This window comes from Suricata suricatta, chromosome 12 (assembly GCF_006229205.1).
Source record: "Suricata suricatta isolate VVHF042 chromosome 12, meerkat_22Aug2017_6uvM2_HiC, whole genome shotgun sequence".
NCBI lineage: Eukaryota > Metazoa > Chordata > Mammalia > Carnivora > Herpestidae > Suricata > Suricata suricatta.
The window spans coordinates 52,124,439-52,138,529 of NC_043711.1; the positions used below are offsets into that span (position 1 = coordinate 52,124,439).

At 52.3% G+C, this 14,091-nt stretch overlaps 1 protein-coding gene across 11 annotated transcripts in view; it reads left to right on the top strand.

The window, feature by feature from the left end:
• Window positions 1-14,091, top strand: part of ATP2B2 (ATPase plasma membrane Ca2+ transporting 2) — a 289,183-nt gene that overhangs the window by 194,053 nt on the left and 81,039 nt on the right. For all 11 annotated transcript variants that reach the window (XM_029916061.1, XM_029916062.1, XM_029916063.1 and 8 more), the window contains one exon: window positions 9,923-10,120. In XM_029916061.1, coding sequence (XP_029771921.1) covers window positions 9,923-10,120 — 198 coding nt within the window. The remainder of the gene's footprint in view (window positions 1-9,922; window positions 10,121-14,091) is intronic.

A 14,091-nucleotide genomic window follows, 5' to 3' on the forward strand; every position in this document is an offset into this window, starting at 1 on the left:
GGAAAAGGCAGCTGGTGAATTTAAATCAGTGGAGAAGTTCATGCCCACATATGGGCCAAGGCGGTTTAGAGGGACACAGTGTGGTGTGCCCACAAGCACTGGTCCCCTTCCATGCTGTGTCCGCGTGTATGCACATGGACTAGTGGACATCACATCCACGTGCTACGGGGAAAGTGGCCAGTGTTGTGGCCGTGCATGTTCACGCCAGCTGTCAAATGCTGCCTCCACAGCTGGGTGCCACCTCTGGGTGCCTGTGTGTGGCTTAGATGCCGGCTTTGTGGTGAACTGGCCTTGGCTGCCTCCACATCGCCACCCATAATTACTAGAGACCCTGTGTCCATGGACCACCCGCCTAGGGCCATGATACTTCACGATACCCCTCCCCCTCAGGAGCCACTAACACTGTGACATGATCGTGAACTCCAGGCACCGTACACACGCCCGGCGTGCACCCTAGAAAAACGCCGTCACATCTCCTCCATACTTGCAGTGACTGCCCAGATGCAGGTGCAGACCATAGGGACGCCCACGGCCCGGGCTGTTTTTCTGCAGAGGGGTTGAGCCCAGGTTTGTTAAGTGGCTCTTACGGGTGGCACATGGCCTCTCACATGTACAGGGGCCTCGGGACAGCCTCAGCACCCACTCCCCATGTCAGGTCCCCAGAGAGGCAGGAGAGGGAAGGAAGTTTCCCAGGCATGAACAGCCTCCTCTAAGGTATGCTGGAATCAGAATCTAGAGGATAGTGGCAGAAAGAGTGGGTCTGTTGGCCTTTGACCCCAGGGCCAAAGCCAGCACAGGAGGGACATCCTGGCATAGGAGGGACGTCCACGTAAGTGTGTCAGTGAATGACCCAGGTGGCTAATGGTTTCAGGGAAGGACAAGAAGGATAGATTGCTCTTGCTGAGTAAATCAAGGAAGGCTTTCAGAAGGTGGCAGTAAATTTTCATCTGAGTCTCAGAAGACTAACTAGCTCAACAGAGCGGGGAGGGGTGGGCCTTCTTAGGAGCCAAAAGAGCCAAGACACAGCAGACAAACACCAGCAAATTTCAAACGTGTTTCTGAGCTTGGTAGCAGAGAGGGGTAAACACAACAAGACTGAGAGTGAGGTGAGGGGAGTCCTTTGGGACAACCTCAGGGAGGCCACCGTGAGCAGAGGACTTGATCACAGTTGTGAATGGGGAGCCATAGAACATTGTAGAGCAGGGCAGGACCTCTGTCAGATCGACCTTCAACAAGAGCTCCTGGCCCTAGGCTGCCTGATCTCCTCTTCTGATCTCCTTTCTCTCCTCACCTTGTCTCCAGTTTTTCTCTAAGCCTCCTTCAGCCACCAGCAGGAGACAGAAGGTCTCACTATGGCCTCCATGTGCCCCTTGGCTTCACGTCTGGGCTGTCAACTTCTCAAAGCAGAGCACTGCTTTCCCTCCTCTGCCACCTCAAGGCAGGTTGTGAGCTTGACGTGTGTGTGTGGCTTTCAGGGAGAGAGACCAGCCCTAAGGGAGCGGGCACCCCCTGCTGAAGGAAGGGAGGGACAGACAAGGCTGGCACAGGCTCTGTCCCCCACCTGCTGTGTAACCTGTTCAGGCCACTGCCGCGCTCAACCTCAGCAGAAAGCATGATGGTCAGTGAGGCTCAAGGGCAGTGCCACACGTAAAGCACCTAGCACATTAGCTACGGCCTCTCTACCCTGTCCCCCTTCTTCAATCTGTCCCCAGAGGGAGGCTGTTAGGACACACGTGCCTGGACCCCAGAGTAGCCGAGTCAGTTTCTAACATGTTCCCAGGTGATGCTGAAGCCGGGGGTCTGGGAACCTTCACCAGGCACATCTAAGGCCCGGGCCACACCCCAGCCTGTTTCCATCAGAATCTCTAGATTGGAGGCTCAGACATTAATATTTTTTAAAGCCCCTTAGTGATGCCAACACACAACGAGGCTTGGGGGCGGCTCAGGTAACGGCAGCAGCAGCAACAGCGGCTGTGGCTTACCCAGCCTCTCCCCCGAGCCAGGCACCTGTCCCGCTGAGGCCACCCAGTGACTCTGTGAGATGAGCGCTGCTCTCATTCCCAAGTTACACACCAGGGAACTCAGGCCCAGAGAGGGGAGGTCACCTGCCCAAGGCCACGGAGCTCAGAAGTAGCCTTGGGCAAGGCTCAAACTCAGGTCTCTCCTATCATTTCACCCTTTTGTCTTGAACGTTGTGAATTCCCAAACATCTCAGCTGTGATGCCTTTGTTGTTGTTGCTTTTCAATTTTTTTTAATGTTTTTTTTTTTATCATTGAGAGACAGAGAGAGACAGAGCATGAGCAGGGGAGGGGCAGAGAGAGGGGGAGACACAGAATCCAAAGCAGCTCCAGGCTCTGAGCTGTCAGCACAGAGCCAACGCGGGGGTTCAAACCCACAAACCGCAAGATCATCACCTGAACTAAAGTCGGATGCTCAACCGACCGAGCCACCCAGGGATCCCTCAGCTGTGATGCCTTTATAATCGGCCCACTCTCCCTGGCTTCTGACAGGGTGGGAGCATGGGGACTCTCCCTCCTATGTGAAGCTGCAGGCCACTCAGGTGCTCACGGACACACCCTCGAGTGCGTGCACACCTGCAGACAGCCTCTCTCACATACTAAGTCACACACCTGCCTTCTGGGTGCATCCCCCAGTTCGAACCCTCTTTCCTCTTTTTAAATGCATGCAAGAGCCACAAAGCCACCTGTGGCCTTCCTGGGGAAGCACTCACAATTTGTGTCATTTGAAATTTCCTAAGCACCCCAGAGCTGGCAGATCAGGCCTGTGTGAGCCCATGACTTACGTGAGCTTAATCAGGTAAGATCACTGTGGACATTTGTTCTGAGCGGACACAGCCCACCCCTAACTAGATCAGGCTGGAGGAGGGCAAGTGTGACCCCTAGGCTCTATGGCCAGGGGCCTGACTCCGTTACCGTCCCAGCAGAAGGACTCTGTGCCTCAGTATACATACCTGCATAATGGGGTGATCCCAATAGAAGAACTTGACAGTTCACAAAGCATTGTCAGAGCCTTGATTCTGTTTGATCCTCAAGTGAAACAACCTGAGGGCCCCCCAGAGAGGGTAAGTAATCTACTCAGGGTCACACAGCAAGTGAAGAGGCATCCAAACCAAGTCTTGGGACCTAGGTAGGGGTGTGGCATGGCTGCAGTGATAGGTCTAGACACCATCTAGACAGCAGCGATTGCTGACAGAAACATCCAGGAGGCACATTCCAGGCCAAGAGTAACAGTAGTGCGGGTAGTATGGTAGTTGGTAGTGGTGTGATAGTAGTGGTGGTGGTAGTTAGTAGTGGTGTGGTAGTTAGTGGTGTGATGGTATTGGTGATGGTTAGTAGTGGTGTAGTAGTGGTGTGGTGGTTAGTGGTGTGGTAGTCCAGCGGTAGTGGTGCGGTGGTTAGTAGTGGTGTGGTAGTAGTGGTGGTGGTAGTTAGTAGTGGGGTGGTAGTAGTGGTGGTGGTAGTTAGTAGTGGGGTGGTAGTAGTGGTGGTGGTAGTTAGTAGTGGGGTGGTGGTGGTGGTGGTGGTAGTAGTGGGGTGGTAGTGGTGGTGGTGGTAGTTAGTAGTGGGGTGGTAGTAGTGAGGTGGTAGTAGTGTGGTCATAGTGGTGGTGGTAGTTAGTGGGGTGGTAGTAGTTAGTGGTGGTGGTGGTGGTTAGTAGTGGGGTGGTAGTGGTGGTGGTGGTAGTGGTATGGTAGTAGTGGTGTAGTTAATGGTGGGGGTGGTAGTAGTGGTGTGGTAGTTAATGGTGGTGGTGGTAGTTAGAAGTATAATATAAGTATTTGGTTTTCCAGTCAGGATGCGTGTCGGCAAGCCGTCCGGATGACCTCTGGCCTCTTCTTCCCCGCTCTGAGACCCCCACAAGGCTGAGCATCCCTGTTTCCAGCAAAGGGACCCCAGAGGGGTGGTAGTTAGTAGTGGGGTGGTAGTTAGTAGTGGGGCAGTAGTTAGAAGTAACAACTGCATCTATGATTTAGGAGGGCCAATATGTGCCGAGCACCAGCATCTGGGGGAGCAGTTTGTGTTTGCACGAGCTCTGAGCAGCAGCTGGAAAAAGTTACTTTTTACTTGAAATCATTTGCTCACCCTGCAGGCGGGTCCACTTAGCCAGGCAATGCCCCCAAATATCAGCCAGATTCCGTGGGCAGCGTCCATTATGGCTCCCTTCCTGGGGTTGGAAGCCTTCTCTGGGGTCCCTTTGCTGGAAACAGGGATGCTCAGCCTTGTGGGGGTCTCAGAGCGGGGAAGAAGAGGCCAGAGGTCATCTGGACGGCTTGCCGGCACACATCCTGAGTGTGAGCCCCCCGCAATGACAAAAGGCCCCCCTTTTGACAGAGCCCAGCCGGGTGGCGTGAAGAGCTTTGTATCAGTGCCCGGCACGGACAAAGAGCAGAGCCCGGCCCCCGAGTACCAGGGCCAGTTACCGTATTTGATGCATCCCCCATTCCTTCATCTTCCTCTTCATTCTGACTTCTAAATCTCTCCACCTTTACCTACCTCAACACTTCCTTCCCCCTACCCTGCTTAAGTATGTATTTCCTACCTCTAAAGTAGCTTCTAAAAGTTTGTCTCATACAAAAAGATTTTAAATGACTTCAGTGAGGAAATTCAGACACAAGGAAGAAAGGAGAAATAAATTGATGATTTGCAACTCCTTGCAACTCTAAGAAGGGAATCATAAATTCACTGCTGAGCTACCCAGCAGGCAAGGAGAAGAGGGCAACAAGATGAGTTCCACGATCCAAGGTCTCTGTTAGATAACCCCACCCCTCCCCCAAAGGCCTGCATAATGAGGATTCTGTGTGGCACCAAAAAGATGTGTTCTCTTCCTTGGAGACCATCCGCCCCCTCTCCTGAGGGGCAAACTGGGGATACTTCAGCTGCATTGGCCTTTACCAGGCCCTTTGGGGTTTCTTCTGCCTTTGCCAACCCCTCTTCCTCCACCCAAACCTTTCACCTGATTAACCTCCCACTCTTCCTTCTCAGCTCACCCAATTGCACCTCCTCCAGGAAACCCTTCCTGGAACCAGTCTTCCTCACTGCAGAGTCTCCAACATGTAAAGCAATGTTTGGCTTATAGTAGGTGCTCAATAAAGATTTGATTAAATAAGCAAGTGGAAGATTGGCTACACACCATCTGATAGAATCCTAACTACTTCCTCTACCTTTGGAGGGGCTGAATAGGGGTGGGGAGAACTCAGGCCTCTTTAGATAAAAGGCTCCTGAGTCACTGGTGGCCTGGCATCTAATGACAGGATGCCAGGGCGGGTCGCCCAGCCTCTGGGTGTGTTATCCTTTCCTTCCTCCTTAGACATCCATTCGCTTCAGCCCACTCGTGGCAAAGTCCTTCCCTCTAAGGAAACCAGGGCCCCTCCCTGCACTCCCTCTCCAGGGTCCCCAGCTCTGTGCGCTCGGTCCAGACAAGGCAAAGCCTCCCCCTGCTCCCAGAAGAACCTAAGCTGGTTCTCACTGTCTTACCTTAATAGGAAACATGTCTTGCAGCCGAGATGAGGCCAATGTTTGGGTCAGAGAGCTCTGTCCCCAGTTCCAGCTCCCTGAGAGTCATGCACACCTCTTTGCTGAGCCAGACTTCTGGACTTTTATATGGAATTACCTGAGTTTTTAATGTTTGCCACAAATTATCATTTATTTGATTTTATTTATTTTTGAAAGAAAGGGTGCACAGGTGTGCAAGCAGAGAGAGAGGAGGAGAGAAAATCCCAAGCAGGCTCTGCACTGTCAGCCTGGAGCCAATGCGAGGCTCAGTCCCACAAATCATGAGATCGTGACCTGAGTGGAAATCAGGAGTCAGATCAATCGACTGAGCCACCCAGGGACCCCTATCATTTTTTTTTAACACTGTACAAGTGTGCAACTGACCAAACAGGGCCTCTCTGATGGCCTGTGGCTGCTATTTGCAGCACTCAGGGCTGGGTCTGAAAGAGCTAAGGAGAGAGAAAGGAATTCCATGCAGGAGAATGAGGAATGGCAGGGGCAAGGGCTTAGAGGCTGGGAATAGATCCAGGTGTGTCCAGGACAACAGGACGGAAATGAAGTTTGGGGCAAAGATCCTTCAAAGATCCGATGATCACAAGCAGCCATTGCAGCAAATCATTCCTGTACAGCCAAAGTTTCCCATGCCCTGCACTTGGCTTTCTCCTATTACGTGATTAACAGAACACACAAATTCCAATTCCAGTAGAAGAACTTGTACACATGCTGGAGGCTTTTTACGGTGAAGGCACGATTACTTCGCCTGTACAAGTTACAGAGAGGGCTTTTGCACACATTCTTCTATGCATGGCTCACCACGGTCAAGGAGTTATTGTGCTCCCATTTTATTGATGAGGAGACTGAGTCCCCTAGGGAGGAGATAACTGGCCCAAATTCATCTACAAACCTGACTCCTCACTCAGTGCTCTGTCCTCTGCCTCTTGTGCACAAAAGAAATTCACGTTGGAAACACACAGCCCCACACTGTGTGAATTTTCAAGGCCTTGCTGGCTTTGTCCAGTGATATTTGACAAAGAATGTTAATTTTTAATATGCTAAATGCTCTTTAATCTAAATCGAATCTCCAACACCATTCCCCTCTCACATCACCTTCTGTTGTTTCTGCTTCCCAAAATAGGCATGTTAATTTTCAGCCAGAAGTCAGGGAAACCACGAGATTCCACTTCTGGGGAAAACATGATAGGTGGGTTGGACGGTGGGGTGTCCCGCCTGCATGTCCTCAAAGCCACAGTCTTTGGATACAAGGTCTGAGAGCCACCAGCCCCTGTCCTTCAGTCAGGTCAATCCTTCATGTTACATGTGAGGAAACTGAGGCCCAGAGACGATAAGCAGCTTGTCGGCAGTCATACAGCCCTTCTGCCGTCCCATCTCCTCCCCATCTCACCGAAACCCCACCCGTCCGAAGTCCTCCTCCTCCAGAGGTCATGATTATCATCCAAGCCGCCTAAAACTGGGTGACGCTAACACGGTGCCGTCACCCAGGGCCAGGCACAGCACGGGGCACCTTACACGAGACAACCTGCCAAAGCCTCACCCAACCCTGGGAAGCAGGCCCTGCTGTTACCCACATTTTACAGGGGGGAAACTGAGGCACTGAGCCGTGAAGCCTCTTACCCAAAGTCACTCAGAGCTGGGATTTGAACCCGAAACATCTGAGTTCAAACGCACCTGAGTTCTTAGGGCTTGGTGTCCTCATCTCCAGCTCAGCTCAGCTTCTTCCCCTAAGCAGAGGAGGGTGAGCAAGATGTCACAGCCACCACTGTCACCTCAGTCACCCCATGTGAGCACCTCAACCAAGGTTCCCATCTTGGGTTTATATACTGGGGTGTCTATTGTGTGGCAACTGCCTAGGGGTTTCCAAGTGGGACTGGCCCTGCAGAGCCCACAAGTATTTGTATTCTATGAGCTGTTATTTCTGAAAAACAGAGGGGGTCTCAGACCCTGCAGGGTGCAGCGCAGGGCAGGGTATGTAGCGAGGGGAAGAGGAAGCCCAGGAAAGATGAGGAGGAGACAGACAGGCTGCTCTTTACTCTGCCCCCATTCCCCAATCCACAGCCTGGGGGTCTCACACCAGCAACACCAGGGCTGAATCTAGCTCACAGACTGTTGTATTTGGCCCTGGGCTATTTTTAATGGGGAGATTTCACATCAACCTCCAGGTATCCAGCGTCTCTTGGAAGACTGACAGACCTACCACATGGCGTCCCCATTCTCCCACAAGAGCTGAGATATGATTGCCCCCTTTAGAAGGGCTGAGATTCTTTGAGCTAGCCTAGTCCTTACTAGTCCCTGCTGCCTCCCACCCACCTGCTTCCCTCATTCACCAAAGCTGCTCAGCCCTGTGGCTATGCAGATTTGCAACCCCCTGCCCTGCGCTCCATCCCAGGACCCAAGATCTCAAAGCCAGGCCTGTGAATCCCCAGATGACAGTGCCCTTGAGCTGTGACCAGACTCCCAGAACTGGAGAACACCCAGATTTTCAGTGGTCATGCTCCAGAGCGTTTGAACCACAGCCCCTCAGAAGATTCAAAGACTCCCCTCTCTCTGAATCAATCAGGACAGGCCCAGACAGGCTGGCCCCACTTTGCTAACTTCCTTCTTAGTGAAGCCCTTATTTATACCAAACCTATGAAGGACTCCCCAGATGTGAATAGACCCCAGCAGGACCACCCCAGGACCTGCAGACCTTGGATGTTCGGGACTTACCTATCCTACTGAACTCCCCTATTGTCAAGACTGAGGCTCAGAGAAAGGAGCTGGCTGGTCAAAGCCCAGCAAACTACCATAACAGGCCAGTATTGACCAGCCCTGGCCCTTTTCCTCTGGGGCCCACCACTATCCCCAGTTCTCCTTCTTCCCCTTATCAAAACCCACTCCGAGGAAAAAGCCTAAAACTCATCCACACCATGGTGTCCAGATCTGATGATGGCTTCCCTCTCCTAGGGAATCTAAAGGAACTGGGGTTTTTATTAAAAGGAATGAAGCCCAAGGGGAATGATTTCAAATGGTGACTCTGGGTAGAACTGGACAATTCCTGTCCACATCTTGGAGCGCATGAGTTTGGGAGGGGACTTGCAGACCGGCACACAGAGCAGGGAGGAGGGACATGGAAGGCACACCTGACCAAACATGTCGCAGGAGGTACACATAAGCCACGCCGGCAGGGGTTTGGCCTGATTTGGCTGGGAGGGGGCCAAGTAGTGAAAATATGGCTGCAAACATGGTGGGGGTGGGGGTCGTCCAATCAAGGGGCCAGTATTCTGGAGGCTGCGGGGGCCTCCAAAGATCACTGAGCAGGGATTTAGGACGGGATTGGCGAGGCAGGGAGAATTGTCTGGAAGGTAAGAAACAGTGGGTTGGAAGCGGGCTGCTGTGTCCCGGCCCTGGATGAGGACTGCGCTCCCCCCATGACCCCCCTGCCCGGTCCATGAGACAGGCCATGACCACTAGCCTCGACTGAGCATCTGCCATCCCCCAGGCACCGCTCAAGCAGATCACATGTGTCCAGTGGGAGGGCACTCTGTCTCCCTCACCGCTCCACCCCAGTGTCTGGAACAGTGCTAGGCACATAGTAGGTCCTCAACAAACACTGACCTCATGAATTGTGTCATGAGATGCTCACAACCACTCATGGGCTACGTCCCGTCACCATCCCCGTCACGAGGACACGAGGCTCACAGCTGCAGGCACAGGCTGGGACTCAAACCCAGACAAGGATTTCCACGAATGTGCTCAGCGAGGAGGTCAGGAGGAAATGCAAGGCAGGAACACGGGTGGGGCGCGAGGTGGGCCTGGTGGTGTGTATGCCCTTCCTGTGGCCTCCAGAACAAACGACCTCTGACTGGTGGCTTTGGGCAAGAGCAGTTCATTCTCTCCCAGTTCTGGAGACCAGAAGTCTGGAAATCAGGTGTCAGTAGGGCCACCCGGCCTCCCAAGGTGATAGGGGACATTCCCCTCCCTGCTACTTCAGGCTTCTTCGTGGCTTCGGCGTTCCTTGGCTGGTGGCTACATCCTGCCATCCTTGCCTCCATCTTCACATGGCCTGGGTCTGTGTCTTCTCTCTGTGTCTCATAAAAGGACAACTTGTCACTGGATCTAGGCCCATCTTGATCACATCTCAAGAGCCTTAACTGTCTCAGCAGAGACCGTTTTCCTTCTTTCCAAGTAAGGTCACCTGCATAGTTTCCATTGGTTAGGATGTGGACATATCATTTTGGGGGGCCGCTCTGTGCCTGAAGCGAGTGTCGGGAGCCTTGCTGGTGCCTGCAGGTTTCCTGCTTTGCTCCCAGCCCCCGCCCCTCTGTGCTTCCCCAGGGGCTGCACCATTCAGGACAATTCCCGGGAAGCTGAGCATCTCTCCCAGGCCAACCTTCCTGCACTCTGTCCGCAGGTTTGCCGGGCACCGCTCCGGATCTGGAAAAGAGAAAGCAGATTTTTGGGCAAAACTTTATACCTCCAAAGAAGCCAAAAACCTTCCTGCAGCTGGTGTGGGAGGCCCTGCAAGATGTGACCCTGATCATCCTGGAAATCGCGGCCATCATCTCCCTGGGGCTGTCCTTTTACCACCCGCCTGGAGAGAACAATGAAGGTAAGCCCCCAGCACCCCACCCTGCACCACATGCGCCCAGCCAAGGCTCCCTCCAGGTGAGGAAACTGAGGCCCAGGGGACAGGACCCCACCCACGGCCCCTGGTCCCCAGTTTCCCCATGCATGAGATGCAAGGATTGCACCAGCAGTGGAGGGAGCTACAGTGAGCATTTATTGAGCACTTACAGTGTGCCAAGCTCTGAGCTGAGATGTCATCCTCCTAAATCCCCATAAGGTAAGGGCCATGATTATGTCCACTTTAAAGATGAGAGAGATGGGAACAGAAATGTGAGTTAACTCACTCGAGGTCATCAAGTGGGTGCTGGACCTGCTACCACCTTGGGTGTGGCTGCCTCAGGCCTCCTCCTCCCCGTTTCCCTCCTAAATCTCATCCTTCATGCGTTGTGTGAGACTCCGCATCCATGCACCTCCTCCTCTTCCACATTCCTATCCCGGAGTTGGTTCGATATCATGCACACGCTTGTGGGGCTGACGCCAAACATGTTTTCCTGCATGAGGAGTCCTGGTCTTAGAGCCTCCCAAAATCTGTCCCTGAGCTCTGAATGGAGACACCGCTCCGTGGACCAAGGAAGCACTGCCCGCTCATCCAGGGAAGGTTCTGGAGCAGACCCACTCTTGTCAAGTCAGAGCTTAGGACTCCTAATGGAGAACCTGAGCTCTCCCTCCTCTTTTCATTCCAGAAACCAAGCACCTGCTAAGGGCTTGCGCTTTATCAACTCAATGACTCTTTCCTTTATGATGACAAAGTCTTTCAAACCTATGTCACATTACAGATAGATAGAAAGATGGACGGATGGATGGATGGAAAAACACACACATACTATGGGATCACATAAGATACATTGTTTTGTTAGCGTTTTATAATCTGATTTTTCATTGGTAGGATATTCTAAACCTGTGTTATTATTTTTGATATTTTCCTAGTAAACGTACTGCATCTGTAGACAATCCTATGTTCATTGCTTCAAGCAAGCGAATAAAAAGTGAAGAGCTTATAAGAAATAACCATTATCGCTTCTCAACCTTTTGGCTAAGATCAAGTGTAGAAATAACCATTATGGGCCTCATTTCCCCAGATGAGGAGGTAGTCTCTGAAATGCCTTGAACATCTGTCCCCTCACCCCATCCCAAGCCGGAGTTGCCCAAGAAACGAGATGACCCAGCCTATTAGGTCAACTACCTCAATTTTATGCATAAAACTACTAAGTTGCTTTTCATCCTATGTGACTCTTTCTCAAGAATGTTTAAAGACACAAGAAGGACACATCCCACAAGATGAAGTTGAACAGAAATACAGGAAAGGAATGGAAGCAAACAAACCAACTATATTTCCTACCATGACTGAGATTTAAATTTGACTTTGAGCTTCATGGCAACCAAGGCAGAAAGGGAATTAGGATGACTCGCATAGCTCACTCTATCAACAGGGCAAGAAAACAGTTCCTTGGGATGGCAGCATGCCCCCTGACTGTGATTTCTGGGAGGAACTTTCATATCGGGCCTTATAAGAGAGGTGTATCGGGCAACCACCTTTGCAGGAGTTTCACAGAAAATGTAGAAGGCTGTACATGGCTACTCGAATAAGCCTTGAACTCAGCTAAAGGTGCAACACACAAGCATAATCATAATGATCCTTCCCCTTACCATTTTTGTAGCGTTGGGAGCTTTGACGGTAGCAGTTCATTTGATCTTGACAACAACCCTGTGGGTAGGTGCTGTCATCATCCGGGAACCGAGGCCCTGAGATATTAAATGACTCTAGGGAGCAGCAGAAGCATGACTCAGACCCAGACATTCTGGCTTCCAAGCCCACGCTCCCTTCCCTCGGCTGCATTTCCTCAGGAAGGGACGGGACTGAGTCAGTGCCCCCCAGGTAAATGGCCTTCCGTGACCAAGTTTAGTGCAAGATTCGAAGTCAGAGGGCAGACGGTAGAGAGGGTGCTGTGAAAGCACAGATTGGCTCCTGGTGCGTGCCAAGGGAGCCTCCCCACACACAGCCCTCCAAACACGGGGCTGCAATCTCTTCCATTCCAGGGACTTGGAAACCAAGGCCCAGAGAGGGGAGGAACCTACCAGAGTCACACAGCTTGTTAGGCAGTAAGGCCCGACTTCCAGTCCAAGTCTTCTGGTTCTTTCCACTGCCCCTCCCTATCTCTAGCTGAGACACTAGCTCAGGTTAGGCCTGGGTCGGTGAAGGCAGCTGCCACATATATTCTGGGCCCCTAGACTGAGGTTCCTGCACTCTGTGGCTGTCTGGACTCCGAGCACCCAGGCTCTGGCCTGAGCTCTGAGTTCTGGACCTTCCGTGTCGCCAGGCCCACCGCCCCGCCAGCTTCATCAGTCGTGCCCAGAATGCTGCCGCTGATGGATTTACAGGCTGCAGAGCCTTGCAGCGCCCACAGCACCTCCCTGTTTGCTTCCTTGGCTCAGAGTCCTTCAGATACGTGGGGGAGGCCACAGAGCATGTTCGTGACAGAGCTGGGATTGGCACACCAGTGCTCCCAACTCCGTTCATGGCAGCTACCCTAGTGTCAGAGTGACAGCAGAGGGACAGGCACATAGTAGGTGCTTAGAAAAGCTCTGTGTCTCTTCTAGTTTCCAGGGCCCATATAACTATCTAAGAAATCACTTCCCTGTTTCACTGATAGACAAGCAAAGGAGGCCCAGAGAGGCCAAGCAGGCTCCCTGAGGTCACACAGACAAAAGCCAAACCTTACAAAGCCCCAGATCCAGGGAGAGTAGCTCATGAAAAGGAGAAGACCCACATTTATCATGTATGTGACAGATGACAGCCCCTTACTAGGCCCTGGGGTCACAAAGTCATCCCACATTACAGCTGTCCAAACTGAGATTCAGAGAGGCCAAGTCACTTACCCAAGGTCACACAGCAGAGCCTGGATTCAAAGTCAGTCTTTACAATTTCAGACCCCCAAGGCTTTCCAGGGTCCTGGGCTACCTCTGAGTGTCCTAAAGGCTGCAGTAGCTGCTGTAATCTGTAACAGGGTGGCCTGTTGATGAAGCACACACCCGGGAAAGAACAGTCTTCCCATTGACAAAGTGTGTAGCAGTGACAGAGTAGCAAAAGTCCCATAACACAGAGCACTGGGGCTCCGTCTCTCAGGCCACTCCCCTGAAGCCTAGAAGCGTACATTTGCGTCGATTGGTTTTCTGTTTAGCAAGGTTCCCCTGTGTTTCCCAGGCCTTGGTACTTCCGCTATCATTTGTGATGCAGGAGGGGCACCCTATTTGCCTCCCCCGGTCATCACAGCTGACTCCAGCAGGACGCCTGCTTGGCTTGGGGCTCCAGGCACCGTCCAAGTCTGTGTTGACTGTGCTCAGGGAAGTGAGTGCTTTACATAGTCTTGCCCTCTGTCCATTCAGCCACCTGTGAGGTAGTGCCTGTCACCATCCCCATTTTGCAGATAAGAAAACTGAGGCCCAGGATTTAAGTAGCCCGGTCATAGGCACCCAGGAGTGAAGTAGCACAGCTGGGATTTAATCTCAAGGTGGGCCCCATGGCAGTTACTATTAGCATGATTGTGATTATCATTAGCACTAAAGGCTGGTCCAGTTGAACAGTTTAAAATTATTGGAAAAGTCTGAAAGTCCAAAAGGAAAAGGAGTGACCTTGAGGACCCTGTGCAATGATGTGGTTGTTTACTAGGCTACAAAGTGTGACATGTTTGGTGAAGGCTGTGGAACTTTCTAGTGATACACCCTGAGGGGCCACAGGATTCTGTACTGTCCCAAGCTTAGGCCCACCAGCTAGCCTTGCCCTCCACCCCTGCAGGAGCTGGAAAACAGTCCCTGGTACCACTTGGCCTTCTGGTCATGTTACTTCTGACCCCTGGCTTCCCAGAAGCTCCTGCCAGGATCTCTCAAAACTGTCCTCTCTTCCTCGGGGCTGAATTGGACTTCCAGACAGTTAGCCAAGAGTCTGTGGCAAGGTGA